At 36.0% G+C, this 22,369-nt stretch overlaps 1 protein-coding gene across 3 annotated transcripts in view; it reads left to right on the top strand.

The window, feature by feature from the left end:
- The window catches only part of SGCG (sarcoglycan gamma), a 145,129-nt gene that overhangs the window by 112,196 nt on the left and 10,564 nt on the right, over positions 1 to 22,369 (top strand). For all 3 annotated transcript variants that reach the window (XM_082700219.1, XM_082700221.1, XM_082700220.1), the window contains 2 exons: positions 3,773 to 3,892; positions 15,827 to 15,899. In XM_082700219.1, coding sequence (XP_082556345.1) covers positions 3,773 to 3,892; positions 15,827 to 15,899 — 193 coding nt within the window. The remainder of the gene's footprint in view (positions 1 to 3,772; positions 3,893 to 15,826; positions 15,900 to 22,369) is intronic.

Here is a 22,369-nt window from a genome sequence, read left to right on the forward strand (position 1 = left end):
TCTCTTTAACTTTGATCCTTTGGTGCAGAGGTTTCTGCAGATCCTTCAAAGAGAAATAACCAAGGGTCTTCTGTTTGCTGCACAAACACATCGTCATTGCTCAAAATTGAGCCCAACAATTTTGTAATTGACAAAAAGTCTAGAAAAGTCATGGTGGTAGTAAGCAACGCTATCACAGATAGCAGTTCGATGTCCTCTGGCCGAGACCCCTCCAAGATCTAGCACAGTGTGAAACACGCAGAGAAGACTGTGATGACATCTTCTAGAGCTTTGATTCAGCTCTACTGAGCACTATATCTTCTGATGTTGCAGAAGAAATTCTGGGGCAAACCTGCAGAGTTTTTGGTAGAAGCAAGAGTGCAAAGGGGCGCCTGTTGGCTCAGTTGGCTGACTTTTGATTTGGGTTCAGGTCATGGTCTCTGAGTCATGAATTGAGCCCCACATCGGGCTTCACACCCACCAAGGAGTCTGCTTGAGATTTTTTGTCCTTCTCCCTCTCACTCTGCCACTCAGATGCTCTCTCTTTAAAATAAATAAGTCTTTAAAAAAAAAAAAAGAAGACGACGAATAAGCAATAATGGAAGAATATGGAGAATTCAATGTTAGATTGCATCTCTGGAGCAGACATTCTAGAACTGAGAGGGAGGAAGTGAATGACAAAGACAAAGATGGTCAATGCGCTGATGTGTACCACTCTTCTCTGAAGAACAGCAAGAATCTGCCAAGAATCTGAACAACATGCTCACAGAGGAGTGGAAAGCCAAAACTACCACCCTCAATGTCTCTTTATTTTTAGTAAAACAAGGATGGAATTTTATTCACCTGTGTGCCTTTGTTTAAGTATTTCCCTCTACCTGATGTGCCTCATTCTCCCTTCATCAGGGAAACTGAAACTTTACAAGGTCAGCTCCGTGAGATTTTGCCACATCTCCGACTATATCCTTTTGTACAGCTCTGACACAGTAATGTTGCAGGCATCCTTCACCTCTCTGCACTTACTCCCAAATAAACATTGTCTTTCCTTCAAAAAATTCTATTTAAATTTGTTTTTTACTGTAAAGTTTCCAAAAGGTAGTACTTTGGGACTTTAAAACATAAGCAAAATTTTTTTTTATTTAGTAGCATTTGGAAAAGTTATACAAATTTAGTATTATCCCAAGAACAGAAAACGTCCTTGGGAAGGAATTCATTCAATATCTCTTCTTTTTCAAACTTGTAACGTCAATTCCGCTCTGAGGGAACGCCTATTTTTCAGACTGGGCACTCTGGCTCTCATGCCTCATCATAAAGGTTTTCTTTTCTTTTTTCTTTTCTTTTTTTTTTTTTTTTGGTGGAACTGGAAACTGGATTGATTTGGGTTTTCTTCCTAACGTACCATTCCTGGTCTGTCTTTCCAGCCACTGTTGTTGCTCAGACATCATTTCCCAGGGTGCCATTCTGACTCCTGAGGATAGACCAGCGATTCCCTGTCAGGGTTCTCTTGAACGCTGCCTTCCTTGTATCATAGCACTTCCCAAACTGTCCTGGAACTAGGTTCATATGCTTTTTTCTTCAGTGGACTAGGAACTTCTATAAGTTGTGATATACGCTGCTTATCTATCCTCAATTCTTGGCACAGGAACTTGAACATAAAAAAACATGCCATAAATTTTGTGCTGAATAGTACAGACTTTTTTTTTGCATTTTTTTAAATTTTTTTTTCTTTTTAATAATCTCCACATCTGACATGGGGCTCAAACTCATAACCCTGAAATCAAGAGTCACATTTTTGCATTTTCTTTGCCTTGAGTACGGTTTGTATGTCTTTGTTACTCATGAAAATTATGCTCTTAAAGTCATTGACTGTTTCATCACCATTTATGAACCAGTGGTTACAGAAAAAGTATCAGTCATGTTGTTGAACCCTTTCCTTAATAAAGCCTTCTAGAACTGTTCTGTGACTCTCCAGTAAGCTCAACAGTGAAGTCTTACTGGATAAATTATTCTAGGCTTTTTCTCCCTGTCAATTTTAAATGCCCAGAACTCCATATTATTACTGAAGATAATTGTATTATCATGTAACACAAAGCAATATTTATATGATGACTTAAGTTATAGCGGTGACCCAAAAGAGGTGAATGGTGATGCTGAGTTCCTTAGTGACTGAGACTGGTGTAAGTGTAGAGGGGCAGAAATATAGGCAACTATCAAAAAATAAAGTCCAGGGGCTCAGTGGGTTAAAACCTCTGCCTTTGGCTCAGGTCATGATCCCAGGGTCCTGAGATCGAGCCCCACATCGGGCTCTGCTCGGCAGGGAGCCTGCTTCCTCCTCTCTCTCTCTCTGCCTGCCTCTCTGCCTCCTTGTAATCTGTCTTCCAAATAAATAAAACCTTTAAAAATAAAAGAAAATAAAGTCTGGCTTCCTTAAGGGAAGGATTAAGACATAGAGGAAAAATGATTTCCACCTTATAACTGCCTCACACACACACACACACACACACACACACAGATCGACATATTTAAATGAAAAATCACTGAAGGCTTTTGCAATACCAGTCAATGAAGTAAAGTAAGGATATGTTGGTAACCATATCCAAAACTGGTTAATGTATTCATTGAAGAGCTTCTATTTAACTTCTGGTTTGGTATCCATCAACTTTAATGAGTACTGAAAGTGATAAAGGGACATATATGCAAAGACTCTATGATATCCATTTTCTCAATAAACTTACTCTCCCAGGTAAGACCATAAAGCTAACATACAAAAGAATTAAGGAACACTTGTAGTTCCTTGAGTGAATGCTGAGAACTGAGTTCTGGAGACATTAATCCATTATGCTGCCAGGATTAGGAATACTGAAAGCACAAAGATGAATTAGGAAACAAAATGGTGAATGCCTGAGAGCAGGCAAGGGAAATCAAACAAGGTCACATATGCTTTTGAGGGCACAGTATCCCCAATGCCCAGCACCTGGGAACACCCACTAAACCTTTGCTGAGTAAAAAATGAGCTGGCAGGCAATGAGTCTAAAACTCTTCTGATGAGATGAAACTTGGAGGGGAAAATGATGCTTCTGTCACTGAAATACAAAGAAGGAAAGTGTGAAGAAGACAAAAAAATGCCACAGGGGAAAGAAAAGGAGAGAAGTTTGAAGCTGTTCTTCCAAGATAATGTCTGTTTTCTCCAGGGGGTAAGAGGTCAGGATCTCTCCTGAGGATGAAAGCAAAGGAGCGAATCTGAGTGTGATTCATCTTGTGGGTTGCCATTAAAGTGAGCCATTCATAAAATGGTCTTTCACAAATTAAAGTGAGCCATTCATAAAATGGTCTTGCAAAATCTCATCCTTCATTGTGCAATACTGGAAAGATTATAAATTTAAATGATCTGGGTAGAAGAAATATGTTATTTTGGGCAAGTTGTAAACTTGAAAAAATTAACTTTTGGATGACTTATCCATTCATACTTTTCATCTAGATTAACACATCTTTTTGGTTTTGTTTTTTAAATTTTTTTATTTGAGTATAGTTGACACAACATTACACTTGTTTCAGGTATACAACATAGTGACTTAGCATCTCTATGCATTTTGCTTTGTAGATTAGCACATATTTGACATAATTTTAATAATACAGATTTAGGCTTATAACATAAAGTTTAATCACATAATTCAATAGAACTATTGATAACAGAGTTTATATATTTAGTAATTTGGTATTGCTGACATGTAAAAATAGAGATTTGATACTACATATAGTAAAACTTCATAATAAACTGTTTTAATGAATTGTTCAGGTCCCAAAATGGTAGAAGTCCAGAGTCAACAGTTTCAGATCAACTCCAAGGATGGCAAGCCACTATTTACTGTCGATGAAAAGGAAGTTGTGGTTGGTACAGATAAACTTCGAGTAACTGGTATGTGATAACTTTTTTTTTTTAATAATTTTTTATTTTTTATAAACATATATTTTTATCCCCAGGGGTACAGGTCTGTGAATCACCAGGTTTACACACTTCACAGCACTCACCAAAGCACATACCCTCCCCAATGTCCATAATCCCACCCCCTTCTCCCAAACCCCCTCCCCCCAGCAACCCTCAGTTTGTTTTGTGAGATTAAGAGTCACTTATGGTTTGTCTCCCTCCCAATCCCATCTTCTTTCATTTATTCTTCTCGTACCCACTTAAGCCCCCATGTTGCATCACCACTTCTTCATATCAGGGAGATCATATGATAGTTGTCTTTCTCTGCTTGACTTATTTCGCTAAGCATGATACGCTCTAGTTCCATCCATGTTGTCGCAAATGGCAAGATTTCATTTCTTTTGATGGCTGCATAGTATTCCATTGTGTATATATACCACATCTTCTTGATCCATTCATCTGTTGATGGACATCTAGGTTCTTTCCATAGTTTGGCTATTGTGGACATTGCTGCTATAAACATTCGAGTACACGTGCCCCTTTGGATCACTACGTTTGTATCTTTAGGGTAAATACCCAATTTAATTGAGATATAATCAACATGTAACATTAGACTCATTTCAGGTGTACAGGATAGTTATTTGATAATCTGTATCTAAATCTGGTTAACATCAATCACCACACATAGTTACAGATTTTTTTCTTGGGAGGAGACTTTTTTTTATTTTATTTTAATTGCAGTGTAGTTAACATATAGTGTCATACTAGTTTCAAGACTTTTCTCTTAGAAACTACAATATGCAATATAGTATTGTTAATTATAGTCACCATACTTATGTGACATCCCCAGGACTTAGTTATTTTATAACTAAAAGTTTGTTTCTTTTGACCTGTTTTACCCATTTTGCCCCTCTGGCAACCCCAGTCCACCCTATGGTATTTATGAGTCTGGCTTCTTTTTGAATTCCACATGTAAGTGAGTTCACACAACCTGTATCTTTCTCTGACTTATTCTACTTAGCATAATGCCTTCGAGGTCTATCCATCGTTCCAGATGGCAAGATTTCCTTCTTTTTCATGGCTGAGTAATATTCCATTGCAGATATAAATATCACATTTTCTTTATCTATTTCTATGTAGTAACTCTTTAGAAAAAAATAACCTATAGAATACACTTCAACAAAAGCATGTTTTACTTTTAGCACATTTACTCTGGAATTTTTCCAGCAGGTAGGAAAAAGCAGTTTGAATTTCTTGACTCTTCTCCATGGCATTTTTTTTTTTAAATTCTTGATATTCTCCTAGAAGAATGAAATCATCTTCAAAAATCTTTGCTCACTCTTTTCTTCCACAATATGGTAACCCTTTATCTCTTTCCAGTGGTTATAACACAAAGACTTACCATAAATTCCTCCATCATCTGTATGATATTCTAGGGTCTCTTCCATATGTCTTTTGCAAGACAATCTTCTTCCAAGTTTCTTTCATTCTCACTGTATCAGGCACTTGGAGTCCCTCTATTCCTATAAAAATTTGACTCTCTTGGAAATCAAGATTGGGTAGGGTTCTGATATAAATCACTTTTAGCACTAAAAAGAAGAAATTTTGTGGAAAAAAAATGTTCAGAACATGTTTGAAATGTACTCATTGAGCTTCTGTCGAGACTATAAAACATTAAGGGACAGACACTTCCAGGGTTAAATTGATCCCAGTACTTTTCTCTAATAGTCTGAAAAACAACAGCAACTTCATTCTCTCATGCATTATTGCCAATACTCATAAATAAAAACTGACTTAAGAAGTAGACTCAACCCTCATAAAAGCTTTATGTAATATATAATTCCTAACAAAACATAATATAAGAATCAGAACCTGTGTTGCAGCATACACTAAGACAGTAGGGTCTGTGGTTTTTGTACTAAAATAAAGGACACTAGCAATCTATTTAAATCTATTTAAAGGAATTGATCATTTCCTAATAAAGAAATGGCTAGGTTGCCCAAAAGTCTTAGTCATCAGAAATCTACTATTGCATCATTCAAAGTGTCCTGGCTTTCTAGATCTTGATTCTATTCCCATCTCAACAATTACTAGTCATATCACCTCAGCCAAGTTCATCTCTTTTGGCTGTTTCCCCACTTTTAACAATGAATTGATGGGGACACCTGGTGGCTTAGTCAGTCAAGCATCTGCCTCCAACTCAGGTCATGATCCCAGGGTCCTGAGATAGAGTTCTGAATCAGGCTCCTTGCTCAACAGAGGAGTCTCCTTCTCCCTCTGCCTGCCACTTCCCCTGCTGTGCTCTTTCTCTCTCTCTTTTTGACAAATAAATAAAAGTCTTCCTTTTTAAAAGTGGATTGATGATGTCTGTTGTACTAACATTGCTGAATTAAGTGGATTAGTATATGCAGAAGACAGCAGAGGTCTTGATAAAGTGTTATTGCACTGCAGAGCAATGAAATCCATAGGGAAATCAGTCTATTCCTAGACTGCTTGACACATTGCTTCAAACTCAAGTTATCCTACACAGGAGGCTAGGCCTCCTTCCAGGTGTTGATGTTGACATTAGTTTTAGTGGAACAGGTGAGAAAAATTGATAAGCAACTATATTATTTATTGCCTGCTTATATGTATCAGAATCACCCATATATCACAGCATGTCAAAATATATGTTGCTTGAAAAAAATATGTGTGTGTGTGTGTGTGCGTGTGTGTGTGTGTGTGCATGTTTGTGTGTGTGTGTGTGTGTGTTTGTGTGTGTGTGTGTTGCTTCACTTCATCCCCAGAGTTTTTGATTCAGTAGGTCTGGAACGAGACTTGAGAATTTCTTATAAGTTTTCATACGATGCTAATGCTTCAGAGCTAGGGACCACATGCTGAGAACCACTCCCTATGTTAGCTTGTCCAGAATCAGGAGAAAATACATGTTAGTGCCATATAGCTGCTCTCCCTGACACACACACACACATTTCCTTTAGCCTTTTTGAAGATAAGTTATATTCTACTTCTCTTTCATAATCTTTTGGTCTGAGGTACAAATTTCTTTCAAACTCCTTTTCTCTCCAGTGAGACTAACTAGAGCAAATAGACAGCACCTGTAATTACTGTATACTTTCCTTGTCATTATGCCACTGTAACAATATGTCATTAGGGCAACCTGAGTGGTGAAAGTATGAACAGTACAGTTTGATCCCAACCTGGACTCTCCTCAGTTTATCAATATGTTCTTAGCTTCCTTGAATTTTGTGATTAAAGAGATGTAAGAAATCTTTTTTTTTTAATTTTTTTATTTTTTATAAACATATATTTTTATCCCCAGGGGTACAGGTCTGTGAATCACCAGGTTTACACACTTCACAGCAAGAGATGTAAGAAATCTTACAATTCTGACTTACCTTCTTACTTTTTCTATCTAAGGTCTGACTTCCTCTCAATATTGTGTACAGACTTTCTCAGCCTTAACACTACTGACATTTTGGGCTAGATGACATTTTTGGTGTGGCTGTGGGACTATCCTACGCATTGCAGGATATTTGGCAGCACCCCTGACCCTTTAATGCATAGATCCAGTAGCATTCTTTCCCCCAGAGTTAAGACAACCAAAATGTCTGCAAGCTTTGCCAAAAGTTTTCAGGAAGCTGAAGGCATTGCAAAATCACTTCTAGTTGAGAACCACTGATTTACCGTAAACCTACACTGTTTCTCTGGACTTTATTAACATTGACCTAATGTGTACTGTCTGCTAATAAGTAAGCTAAACACCTATAGTATAAAATAATTAAGAAGTACTTCCTTTTACATAATGTTTATTTTAGCTGGAGAACTTATAACATAAACTAATCAGTTGGACACAGTCTGCTAAGGACTGTAAGAGATGTCTGGGCCATGGGCTATAGGAGCAGCCTGGAGAAAGGCATCATTTGTGCTGGAGTGTGACAGAAAGTGGCACAGTGTGTCAGACAAGGTTTTTCAGGAAAGAGGAATTTGAGCTGGTCCTAGGAAAATGCATCAAGATTTATCAGAAAGAAAAAGTGAGGCTAATTGTTCTAAACAGAGTGTAGAGAATGAATGACTATTAATAAATGGTTATTAATAGACAATCATTAAATATTATTAAATTATTAAAGTATGTTAATGGAGGTAAATATTAATATAAATATTATTAAATCATTTTAAAATTGTTAAATAATAGACAATTATTAAAAATAAGAGTGGATAACTTTCTGAGAACTTTTTGAGAACCAGACTGAGTTCCAATCCCAGCTGCTCCACTGAGTAGCTTGTGACCTGGAGCAACTTTCACCCATCTGTGCTTCACACTACAGCCCCAAACATCTTTACCCACTGGTCTCTCATTGACTGGAGGATATTATACAGAGTGCAACAAAGCAAGGACAAATCGATTATGAAATTAAATTGCAAGTCTTCCAAAAGACACAGGGTTTCCTAGAAGTTAAAAGATATGTAGAAATACTGAAATCACTGACAAAGCCAGTAACAAAAGATCTTGAGAGTCAGACTTGCCAGCGACCGAAAGAAGTGAAAATGAACAAAGAAGATGACCTGATAGGTACTTCAGAGATCAATAATTTTACTATCCCAAGATTAAAATATTCATCTTTGGGAAGATTGGCAGTGCCATCGATTTAACTGTTACGATGGTTTTACTGCATGTGTTAAAAATTACATACAGTTTCATATTGTGTTACTATGGTAGGCAAGATTCTAAGAATGATCCCCAATGACCTCTGCCTTTATAAAATGCCCTCACCTCTGAGCATGGAAGGAATCTGTGAATGTGGTGAGATCACTCCCATGATTATGTTATTCCATGCCAAAAGGGAGTTTGTCCATCTGAGGATTAGTTCTCAATGATCTAGTCTAATCACACAAGCAGTTTATAAGCAGAGAGTATTCTCTGGCTGGTAGTACAAAGGAACATCAAAGAAATTCAAAGTGCAACAAGGATTTGTTCTCTATTGCTATATGAAGATAGAAGGGGCCGTACGACAAAAAATGTGGTGGCTTCTAGAATCTTAGGTGGTAGGCTGACAGTAAGAAAACAGAGCCTCACACCTAAAACCACAGGAAACTGTATTCTGCCAACAACTTGACTAGGCTTGGAACCAGATTCTTACCCAGACACTCCAGAAAAGAGCCCTGCATAGCTGACACCTTGATTTTGACTTTACGGTACCTTGAGCTTAAAATCCAGCCATGCCCACTAGGTAGGACTTCTGACCTACAGACCTATGAGCTAATAAGTGGATACTGTTTTAAGCAGTTAAGTTTGTCATAATTTGTGACACATAAATAGAAAATTAATACAATCATCATATAATTCCAACTGTTGGAAAAATTACACATGAAAACAAAACTTGATTTATTCTTTGTTCATTTTCTGTGATTTCGTAGTTGCTCTAATTATAACTAGTTTTGTTAAATATAAAATACAATAAGAATATCTTTATAAACTTTAATTTTTAAAGATGAATTTCCATTAAAGCTGTTCCACTACTTACTTATTATAAAAGTTTGGTCTTGTTTTAAATAGATTGACTCCAAATAGCCTTTGGAGTTTCTTGGAGCAGAAGCAGCAGCAGTTGACAGCCAAGGAAAGAAGATTTGATAAGAGAGACGCCAGCTTCACTCTAGGGACTGGGAAAGAAAATAAAATACTTTGCTTCACTTTCTCTTTCCTGGTTACTTCATAACTGCCCTAATATTCATGGGATGTAAAAGAAGGGATCAAGCTGCTCTTTCTTTAAGGTGGTGCACTCCAAATTCTTGACATATGCTATAAGTCCTAATCTTGACTCTTGCATAAAGAAATGTTTCCTTGTCATTACCTTTTTCTTAAGTACTCAAAGAATAAAATGAAACCTCTTTAATTCTTAAGCAGATTCTGCTTGCAGATGATATGACTTGTATGTGGAAAATCCCTTAAAGATTCAACCAAAAAAACAGCTAGCACTAATCACCAAGTTGCAAGATATAAAATCAACATGCAGAAATCAGTTGCATCTCTATACACTAATAATGAAACATCTGAAAAAGAAAGAAAGGAAACCATCCTGTTCACAATAGCATAAAAAAACAATTAAAAATGAATAAATTTAGCCAAAGAAGTAAAAGATCTATACAATGAAAGCTACCAGACTCTATTGAAAGAAATTGAAGAAGGCACGAACAAATGGAAAGTCACCATATTCATGGACCAAAAGTATCAATAATGTGCAAATGTTTGTACTACTCAAAGACATCTATAGATTCAACTCAATCCTTGCCCACTAAACCAATGCATTCTTCACAGAAATATAAAAAACTATTTGGAACTTCAAAAGACCCCTAAGAGCAAAGCCATCTTGAGAGGAAAAAAACAAAAGCTAAACATATCACACTGGTTTCAAACTGTACTATAAACTATAGTAATAAAAACAGGATGGTATGGCATAAAAATAGATACATAGACCAATGGAACAGAATTGAGAACCCAGAATTAAACCCCCACATATACATTCAACTAATATTCAACAAGGGAACCAAAACACCCAATAGGGAAAGGATAGTGTTGGGAAAACTGGATAAATAATGCAGAACAGTGAATTTGATATCTGTCTTACACCACACTAACTCAAAATGAATCCAAGACTTGAACATAAGAGCTGATGCTATAAAACTCCTTGAAGGAAACATAGAGAAGATTGTCAACACTGGTCTTGGCAAAGATTTTTTGACATGACACCAAAAGCACAAAGAGCAAAAACAAAACCCAACAAAAGGGACTACATAAAACTTAAGGCTTCCAAACAACAAAATAAACAAATAACAAAATGAAAAACCAACCTACAAAGTGTGGAGAAGTTTTATAGACCATGTATCAGACAAGGGGTTAATAGCTAAAGTACATAAATAATTCATACAAATGAATACAGTGATAATAACAAAAACCTCGTACAACTCAAAAACAAACCCAAAAAAGTCAGATTTTAAAATGGGCAAAGAAATTATATAGACATTTTTCTAAGAAGACATCCAAATTTTCAACAGGTACATGAAAAAATGTTCAACACCACTACTCATTTAGGAAATACAAATCAAAACCATAATGCAATATCACCTTATATCCATTAGAGTGGCTTTCATCAAGAAAGTAAGAGAAAACATGATGGTGAGGATGTGGAGAGAAGAAGTACACTGTTGTTGGGAATGTAAATTGTCTCAACCACTGTGGAAAATAGTATTGAGTTTCCTCGAAAAATTAAAAATAGATCTGCTATATTACCCAGCAGTTCCACTTCTGGGTATATACCCAAAGGAACTGAAAACAGGATATTGAAGAGATATATAAACTCCCATGTTTATTGCAGCATTATTCACAATAGCCAAGACAGGGAGACAATTTAAGTGCCTATCAACAGATGAATGGACAAAGATATAGTAGGATATACAGTAGAATATTATCCTATCATGATAAAGAAGGACATCCTGCCATTTGTAACAAAATGGATAGACCTTGAACACATTATGCTAAGTGAGGTAAGTCAGAAAAACAAGGACTGGTGTGATATCACTTACATGTGGACTTTAAAAAGCCAAACTCATTAAAAAGAAGAAGAAGAAGAAGAAAACAATAGTTACCAGTGAATGACGGATAGGGCAGATGTTATTTAAGGGTACAACCTTGCAATGAGCAATAAATAAGTCCTAGAGATCTAATGCACAGTATAATGAATATAGAAAACATTATTGTATAATAGTCATCAAAAGTGCTAAGAGACTAAAACTTAGTTACTGCACTCACTAAAAACAAAGGACCATTATGTAGTATGATAAGGATGCTAGTTATCACTACAATGACAGTTATATATAAATGTATCAAATTAACATGTTTTACACCTTACATTTACTCAGTGTTATGTGTCAAATATATTTCAGTAAGGTAGCATTCTTTTAAAAGTCTTAAGTTCCATTTAGACTTTAGTCAGCTAGGAAACTGAAGAGTTGTTTTTAAATCATTTTTATGGGGGAGATTAAATAATATAACAAACTCACTTTGAAATTGACTAAGGCCTTTAAGCAGTCTCACTTTTCCCCCTAAAAATAGAATTGGTCACCAAGTGACCAAAGTTAGTATGCCCCTTTTGTTAACTGCGATTGTAGAACATATTATTGAAGTAACATCAAAATTTCATCTTGAAAAAAATTTTTATACCATTACCAGAACTGACTTCTGGCAAAAAGTATACTTTAATTCCTTGGCAGGGATTTGCTAGGCTGGGTTCATTTCCCAAACTTTTATTAATAAAAACATGGTCCTGTAATGGTATCTAGTTTCCCTTGAGGAAAACAAGATTTAATGATAAGCCAGTCTATTTATTTGCACCTGTGCAGCTAAGCAGGCTTACATGAGGTCAGAAGTGATGGAGTAGAAATGGTTGAATCACTCACAAAGCCACTGACAAAAGAGGATCTGGAGAAAAAGATTTCAACAGCTGAAAAAGTGAACATAAACAAAGATAATAAATCCAGGTCCCTTAAAAAGATACTTGACAGATTATCTAGAAGATGCTAAGATATCACCATATCCTTTAAGAACATATCTCCAAGCACTTTGTAATGAAGCTCTATGAACAGTTGATGACCTGGCCAATTGGTTAAAAATCTTCAGGTGAAAGGAACAAAAGACCAAATTAAATCTGGTTTAAATGATAAGAATATATATTATCTTACATGAAAAGTCTGGAGTCAGGGTAGCTTCAGTTTGATTAATTCAGTAGTCCAGTAATACTCTAGCTTTGCTTCTCTTAAGTGTGTTGACATTACCCTTTTAATTGTGGTGGTTCCAACCATCCTAAGCATCACTCCCTTGTGGGATGATGTCAGTAAACCTATAAGAGGAGCTGTATGGCCTCTTTATATTATCCTCTGAACCTAAATTCTCCTCATATTAAACAGTTTACATTTCTCTTGAAAGAGAGGTGTGGTTGGAATTCTTTTTAACCCAGTCTAATAGACTTTGGTTTTTAATAAGGAGTTTAAAACATTAACATTCATTTTGATAGCTGTCCTATTTGAGTTTATCTATGCCTATTATTTCATTATTTTTTATGTTTAAATTATATTTAAGTCTGAAACAAAGCCTGGTATAAGAGGAGACACAGAAAAACAAGTTTTTGCATATACTTGTTGGCCATTATAAGGATTTAGGATTTGTTTTAAATGCAATGGAAGAGTGAAATCATATGATGATATGTGGAACATAAAGAATAGCATGGAGGACGTTAGGAGAAGGAAGGGAAAATGAGGGGAGGAATCAGGGGGAGACAAACCATGAACTATGAACTATGGGAAACAAACTGAGGGTTTTAGAGGGGAGGAGGTGGAGGGATGAGTGAGCCCAGTGATGGGTATTAAGGAGGGCACCTACTGCATGGAGAACTGCCTGTTATAGGCAAATAATGAGTCATGGAACACTACATCAAAAACTAATGATGGAGGCACCTGGGTTGCTCAGTGAGTTAAAGCCTCTGACTTCGGCTCAGGTCATAATCCCAGGGTTCTGGGATCGAGCCCCACTTTGGGCTCTCTGCTCAGCAGGGAGCCTGCTTCCCTTCCCCTCTCTGCCTGCCTCTCTGCCTACTTGTGATCTCGTCTGTCAAATGAATAAATAAAATATTAAAAAAAAAACTAATGGTGTACTGTATGGTAAGTAATGTAACAAGAAAATTTTTAAAATGCAATGGAAGAGTTGTTTCAAACAGGGTACTCTGATTTGCTGTACATTTTAAGATCAATATAATCATTATAAGGGAGAATAGATTGCTTGGAGGAAAGAGAAGAAACAGTAAGACCAGTTAGGAGGATGTCAACTGTAAAGACAGTATCTATCCCCTGGTGACCTGGACTAAGTAACAGTGGTCACTGAAGGGAGATAATGATTCCAAATTAAGAACTGACATATAAACTCTTGCCAGTAGATCAAATGGGTGGCAGGAATTGAGAGAGGGGATCATCTTTGATGATCCAAAGATCCAAAGATCCAAAATCTTTCCAAAGATGGAAAGATTATATTTGTTTCTGGATGATGACATTATTCTTTGGGTAATGGAGAAGACAGAAGAGGAGAACACATTTGCAAGGCAAAGAGAATAGATGGTTAATGTTTTAGATGCAGAGTTGCAAGGTATCTATGAAACAGCCAAGTGCATATATTAGAGTCAGCCCTAGGATATGTGAGCTCTTTGTTGCACAGAGTTGAGGTCTTGACGAGAGATATAAATGGGAACATCATCAACCAACTGAGCTCTGAGAGATGCCAGTATTCGAGGCCAACCAGGGGAAAAGATGGGTAGCCACTCAACGAAAGTGTGAAACAGATAATGCGTTGAGAGGAATGCCACAGGAGCCATTTTCTTGATACCAAGAGAAACTGTGTTCCCAGAATCTGGTTTCCAGGAAAGATGAGAACAGAAACTGTCATTGAATGTGTCATCATGGAGGTCATGATTATCTTAAGAGCATCTTCTTTGGAGTATTGAGGCAAAAGGCAGTTTGCAGTGGTGGAGGAATGGAATAGATTGAAAGCAGTAGAGATGTTATGTGAAGGTTTGACTGTGAGGTGGGGCAATGGAAATCTCTTGTTTTTGTACCACTTGAAAAACTCATTTCAGTCCATAAGTACTCAATATATGTGTGGAATCAATCTTACTAGTTATCAATATAGACATAAAAATCTAACAGATGTTTGGGTATATATTATGCGCTGTTCGAACAGAGGTATTCATGCCGAACTCTACTTCTATAATTAAAAGACCTATGGGAAGGGAAGAATAGAGCAGCCTACAGCAATTTCCCCTTCAGTGTTGGATTCTGTCCGTGAAGTCTTCACTGCCATTTCAACTCATTTTGTACCGTGGTCTTCCTAGATCTTCACATGAGTATCCATTCATCATAAAGTATTCTAGGATTCAGAAGAGAAAGAAGGATGGTATTATCCAAATACTACTGATATTTTATAGCGGAAATGACCAGACCATTTACTATGTCTAATCATGGTGATACATTCTTTAAAAAAATAAGTTAACATTGTAATACTGGGCTTTTCTATTACTATGCTTTCCTTATACAAATAATATTTATACAGGACCATATTATACTGTTATTTAAATGCATTATTTATATAATGATATTTTATTGTGGAACTTTTTTCCCCAGTCTATAATTTAGGTTATATGACCCCAAACTGCATGTTCTATTTTCCACAAGAAACAGATGTTGCACCAGTTATACATTTTTATATAATCAGAGCTGGGAATATTAAATATGAATGCATACACAAGGGAAATACAGTTACATTGAAAATGATTTATTAAAAGTCATTTTATGAAGCCATTTATGAAGTATCTATTTTTATATATGCAGATAGGTTCTGAGGAATATTTACTTTGAGACCAAATAATAATAATAGAAGTACTATCAGATAATTTGAAGGTTGACAATTTCAATGATAGAGAAATTGCTGCTCTTATTTAATGGTAATGTGTTTCTGTTTATAGGCTTTATGCCTTCTTTGTACTTATGTGCATTACCATGATTACATCATATTCATCATATACATATTACATTATGACATCACTAACTGGTTATGTTAAGTAATTGTTATACATTTAAAAACTAGTTACAAAATTATAGTTCCTTGTAAAAGAGTGCCACTGACACTCTTAGAATAATCTGTTTATCGGAAGAGTTTAAAAATCCTATACATTAGTTGCTATACATCAATTATATTTTCTGCTCACATCTGTACAAATTCAGCAACAAGATAAAAATCTGCTTGTGCTTTAATAGAGAGACTAAATGTTTAATTAGTTTGATGTCATTTGTTTTATCATTGTAAAATGTTGCATCTCTGGCTTTGTTTAGGGCCTGAGGGTGCTCTTTTTGAACATTCAGTGGAGACCCCCCTCGTAAGAGCTGACCCATTTCAGGACCTGAGGTAAGAATTTTGTTCAAATATAAACTCTCTTATGGAAGATACCTGGATATGTACTGGAATAATATTTTAGCAGTCATTACCAGATCATATCTTATTGCACTAATTAATTGTCTTTATCCTCATGATGTTCCACTTATTAAATTGTCATTAACTTACTAAAATCCAAAGGAAGTAAGAAGTGCCACTCTATGTTTAATCCACCCAAAACAGAAAACTTGCCATCTTAACTACTTTTTAGTATACAGTTCAAAAGTTTTAAGTACATTCCCAATGTTGTACAACCATCACTACCATCCACCTACAGAATTCTTTTCATTTTGCAAAACTAATACTCTGGCCAGTAAACGACTCCCCATTCTCACTCTACCAACCCCTGGAAACCACCATTCTACTTTCTGTCTCCACAATTTGACAACTCAAGGCACGTCCTAAAAGTGAAATCATACAGTATTTGTATTTCACTTAGCATGATATCCTCAACCTTTGTTTTATCTTTACATAATGTCAGAATATACAAAATCACCTAGTACCAGATTATAAATGTATTCTTTGTAAGAGTCTCTGTGTGCTTATGTGTATTTCAGTTTATCAATGCACTACAGAATGAATGACATTTATTGCTATAACTGTTTATTCCAATATTATATTTGTATTTTCTAACAAAATCAAATACTATTTTTTTAAAACAAGAGTCTAAGGTCTAAGGTATCATTTAAAATTATATTCAGTGTTTGAACTTGAAATATATGCAGAACAATTAATATCTTCATATATTATCTTTAATAGAGGAAATTAAGTACAGTAGTAATCCTGGTTTTACAGAGAGAAGTCTTGTTACCTTGCTCAAACTAACCTTTTGAAACTATTTTTTTCATCTATAAAATGTTGATAGTAATGTATATCTCAATGTATTTTGGGAAAGATTTAATTAGCTATTAGGTTAAAAGTATTTTGTAAGCTGAAAGTTGAATACAAATAATCATTTTTATAATCCTTATTACACCAAGTATATAATCACACTAAGTAGAATGAAAGTTAGGAAGTTATGTATTTTATATCTTTAATATCTAATTAAATATTAATCAAAAGCAAATGAGGGTTCAATTCATCTTACCCACTTACAGAATATTTGCAGCATGAATATAAACTGTAACTCTAATTACATTAGAATAATTTCATTAATTTTGACAAAGGATCACAAGATCAATATTACAGAATTATTATAGTTAGGAAGAAGAACATTTTCCTTTTCTAGGATAGAAAAATGATTCAATATCTTTAAAAATAATCCCATTAAAACCAATTTAAAATTATAAAATAATATAAGTTGTAGAGATACCTGACTCCTTTTTGAAGTAATTTACTTCACTGTTTTAAAATAGATGGATCTCAAAATTAAAACATTTATCTTGGGGCACCTGGGTGGCTCAGTGGGTTAGGCCTCTGCCTTTGGCTCAGGTCATGATCTCAGGGTCCTAGGATAGAGCCCCACATCGGGCTCTCTGCTCAGCAGGGAGCCTGCTTCCCCTTCTCTCTCTGCCTGCCTCTCTGCCTACTTGTGATCTCTGTCTGTCTGTCAAATAAATAAAATCTTTAAAAAAAAATTTATCTTATGTTGTCCCATCAGGGCATAATCTGCTGGTTATACAGCAAGCCCTTGCTAAAAAGAGAAATGGCAAAAGAGTATCCTCTTGCTTTCTAAAAGGTGATAGTAAGGGTAGGGCGGGGAGTGGGCAGTGTGTCTCATAACCTGGGTGTTACAGGCAAAGTGATTAAGAAAATATTGAAATTGTTGGGGCGCCTGGGTGGCTCAGTGGTTTGGGCTGCTGCCTTCGGCTCGGGTCATGATCTCAGGGTCCTGGGATCAAGCCCTGCATCGGGCTCTCTGCTCCGCAGGAAGCCGGCTTCTCTCTCTCTCTCTGCCTGCCTCTCTGCCTACTTGTGACCTCTGTCTGTCAAATAAATAAATAAAATCTTCAAAAAAAATATATTGAAATTGTAAAAAAATTCCTGGAGGAATGGTGTAAGCATGGAAGGCATGAAGTGACAAATTCTGAATCTCTTCAACTGCCAGGATCTGTGCACTGTCCCATAATTTATCTCATTTAATCATCAACTCCACCTTTAAAATAAGCAACTTTATCCCCAATATATCCCCAAGATCTAGATTCCAGCATGTTATAAGCAAAGATTAAAAAGTATCCAGGATCTATAATGAACTCCTCAAACTCAACACACACAAAACAGGCAATCATATCAAAAAATGGGCAGAAGATATGAACAGACACTTCTCCAATCAAGACATACAAATGACTATCAGACACATGAAAAAATGTTCATCATCACTTACCCTCAGGGAGATTCAAATTAAAACCACATTGAGATACCACCTTACACCAGTTAGAATGGCCAAAATTAACAAGACAGGAAACAATGTGTTGGAAGGGATGTGGAGAAAGGGGAACCCTCTTCCACTGTTGGTGGGAATGCAAGTTGGTGCAGCCTCTTTGGAGAACAGTGTGGAGATTCCTCAAGAAATTAAAAATAGAACTTCCCTATAACCCTGCAATTGCACTACTGGGTATTTACCCCAAAGATACAGATGTTGTGAAAAGAAGGGCCATCTGTACCCCAATGTTTATAGCAGCAATGGCCATGGTCGCCAAACTGTGGAAAGAACCAAGATGCCCTTCAACGGATGAATGGATAAGGAAGAGGTGGTCCATATACACTATGGAGTATTATGCCTCCATCAGAAAGGATGAATACCCAACTTTTGTAGCAACATGGACGGGACTGGAAGAGATTATGCTGAGTGAAATAAGTCAAGCAGAGAGAGTCAATTATCATAAGGTTTCACTTATTTGTGGAGCATAACAAATAGCATGGAAGACATGGGGAGTTAGAGAGGAGAAGGGAGTTGGGGTAAATTGGAAGGGGAGGTGAATCATGAGAGACTATGGACTCTGAAAAACAATCTGAGGGGTTTGAAGTGGCGGTGGGGTGGGAGGTTGGGGTACCAGGTGGTGGGTATTATAGAGAGCACGGATTGCATGGAGCACTGGGTGTGGTGAAAAAATAATGAATACTGTTATGCTGAAAATAAGTTAATTAATATTTTTTAAAAAGTAGCCAACATTATTAAATAGATAGATGATAGATACAGAAAGAAGAAAGAAAGAAACCAACAGATGATTCAAATTCAGATCTGACTCCAAAGTCCATGTTCGTTAGGTATATTCTCTTCTAAGTGGTCCCTTGAGTGATTTATTCTTTCCATTTACAACCAGATTCCTCTAAATGATTGTATTATATTCATATTTTCTTCTATGAATTTTTACCATAAACTGTCTTTCACTTTATATTTCTGAGTCCAGTACTATTACTATTCCTGGCCTGAATAAAGTGAGAGTGATTCTAGAATATCCTGAAAACAATGAATATGGGTTTTGTAGGGTCTAGATCATTTTGCATTTATAAATATATCTCTGAAATATACATCTTTATATAACATAAGTTTAAATTTTGATATGTGCTCAAATGATAGTCATAGAAGGATGACAATTATTTTCTTTAAGAAGAAAGGTAATTAATATGTATTTAAACTATATTTACATTTCTTACAGCAAAATCATTCACAAGGAAAGTAGGAAGTCTGATATGCTGCCTTCATTCTGACATGCTACTTTTCATTCATACGTTATATAATTCATTCATATATGATATAATTCATTCTTTTTTAAAAATTTAGCAAAAATATACTAAACATGATTTTATGTACCAGAACAGTTGCTATTTCTACAGAAATAAAATGCCTGGATATAATGCTTTAATAATTTTAAAGTCTGTTAGGAATCATGCAAACAAGTTAGAACAATACAATTCTTTGTTCTGATGAAAGTCCAAAATATAGTGAGGGCATAAGCGAAAAAGCATAAAATCTTCCCAGGGTAATCTGAGATGATGTCATAGAGAAGGAAGCATTTGAATTGAAACTTAAGAAAATCAGTAAACATTAATATCACAGTATAAACTGTAAATCCTCTGTACCCAATGGGGATGTGGTGGCAATTAAGTTATTATTTGTAAATTTCTCAAAAGGATGCCTAGCACATAGTAAGTAATATAGGTGTGACTTCATTAGATAAATAAAGCGAAAGAACATGGGAACATTTACTCCTGTTTCAAACATTTGTAAATACTAGTTTCCTTATGAGTGAATGAATGAATGAATGAATGAGCAAATAAATATTTATAAATATATATTATATACTTGTAAATATTGCTCAAATACTTATAAATACATCTCAGACAAGCTCATTCTTAGGTCCCAGTAACAAAGAAGAAATTCATTCTCAGAGCAGAGTAAAAGCTAAAGCCAAGATATATAAAATATCAGGAGGTCATACAGCTTAAGGGCTAGGAATTTAGGTTTCATTTTTTTTTAATTTCTTTTCAGTGTACCAGAATTCATATCTTATGCACCACACTCAGTGCTCCATGCAATACGTGCCCTCCATAATACCCACCACCAGGCTCACCCAACCTCCCACCCCCTGCTCCTTCAAAACCCTCAGATTGTTTTTCAGAGTCTATAGTCTCTCGTGGTTCGTCTCCCCCTCCAATTTCCCCCAATTCCCTTCTCCTCTCCATCTCCCCAAGTCCTCCGTGTTATTTCTTATGTTCCACAAATAAGTGAAACCATATGATAATTAACTCTCTCTGCTTGACTTATTTCATTCCGCGTAATCTCTTCCAGTCCCGTCTATGTTGATAGAAAAGTTGGGGATTCATCCTTTCTGATGGAGGCATAATACTCCATAGTGTATATGGACCACCTCTTCCTTATCCATTTGTCCACTGAAGGGCATCCTGATTCTTTCCACAGTTTGGCGATCATGGCCATTGCTGCTATGAACACTGGGGCACTGATGGCCCTTCTTTTCACTACGTCTGTATCTTTGGGGTAAATACCCAGTAGTGCAATTGCAGGGTCATATGGAAGCTTTATTTTTAATTTCTTAAGGAATCTCCGCACTGTTCTCCAAAGTGGCTGCACCAACTTGCATTCCCACCAACAGTGTAAGAGGGTTCCCCTTTGAATTTCCCAAAAATTCATTCACTTTTGAGACATCTCTTGAAAGAAGCCGCTGTGGCTGATATCAAAGAGGTTACTGCCTATGTTCTCCTCTATGATTCTGATGGATTCCTGTCTCACGTTGAGGTCTTTTATCCATTTCAAGTTTATCTTTGTGTATGGTGTTAGAGAATGGTTGATTTTTGTTCTTCATATAGCTGTTCAATTTTCCCAGCACGATTTATTGAAGAGAATGTCTTTTTCCACTGTATTTTTTTTCCTGCTTTGTCAAAGATTATTTGACCATAGAGTTGAAGGTCCATACCTGGGCTCTCTACTCTGTTCCACAGGTCTATGTGTCTGTTTTTATGCCAGTACCGTGCTGTCTTGGTGATCACAGCTTTGTAGTAAAGCTTGAAATCAGGCAACATGATACCCCCTGCTTTGTTTTTCTTTTTCAACGCTTCCTTAGCAATTCAGGGTCTCTTCTGATTCCATACAAATTTTAGGATGGTTTGCTCCAGCTCTTTGAAAACTGCTGGTGGAATTTTGATCAGAATGGCATTGAAGGTATAGATTGCTCTAGGCAGTATAGACATTTTAACAATGTTTATTTTTTCGCTCCACGAGGCTGGGATTTAATAGATTACAGGACTGTGATACCAAAGCATTGCTGTATGTGTGTGTGTGTGTGTGTGTGTGTGTGTGTGTGTGTGTGTGAGAGAGAGAGAGAGAGAGAGAGAGCACATGAAATGCCCAGACTGAGATACCTTGTAAACCCTGGTCCCCATGAAAGATGTTTGAAACAATTTGCCTAGTAGTCTAAAGATGCTGTGAACCCATCTTGGTCCATGGGTTGAGTTACCCACAAGAAATTGTGAATGATAGGCCTTTGCTTTGGCTAAGATCAGAGGACTAAACCCATACTACCTCATTGTATAAGAGCTCAAATCTAGAAAATTAATGTTAACTACACTAAAGCCAAGCTACAGTGAAGAAATTATCCCATTACCCATGACATAAAAACACCTATGGTAAAATCCCTTGCTGAAAATGAGTTTACTGTAATAATAATAATAATGATATAATAATGAAAAGACAAAAAAGTCAGCAGCTACTACAAGTTATCCCCTAAAACTCTAAGTAGTAGAGCAAAGTAAGAGATTTTAAAACAAACATGAATAAAATGCTCAAAGAGGACAAAAAACTGAATATAAAGATAAGGCAAAGTCAAAATAGTATGAAAATGGCAGATTTGGAAAATAACAAAATTCAGATTCTAGAAATGGAAGATCAAGTAATGAAAATAAAATCAGTGGCAATGAGTACTTGGTTTGTTTGTTTGTTTGTTTTTAAGATTTTATTTATTCATTTGAAACAGAGAGCTACTGAA

The sequence above is a fragment of the Mustela nivalis genome (genome assembly GCF_964662115.1).
Source record: "Mustela nivalis genome assembly, chromosome: 15".
In the NCBI taxonomy this organism is placed as follows: domain Eukaryota; kingdom Metazoa; phylum Chordata; class Mammalia; order Carnivora; family Mustelidae; genus Mustela; species Mustela nivalis.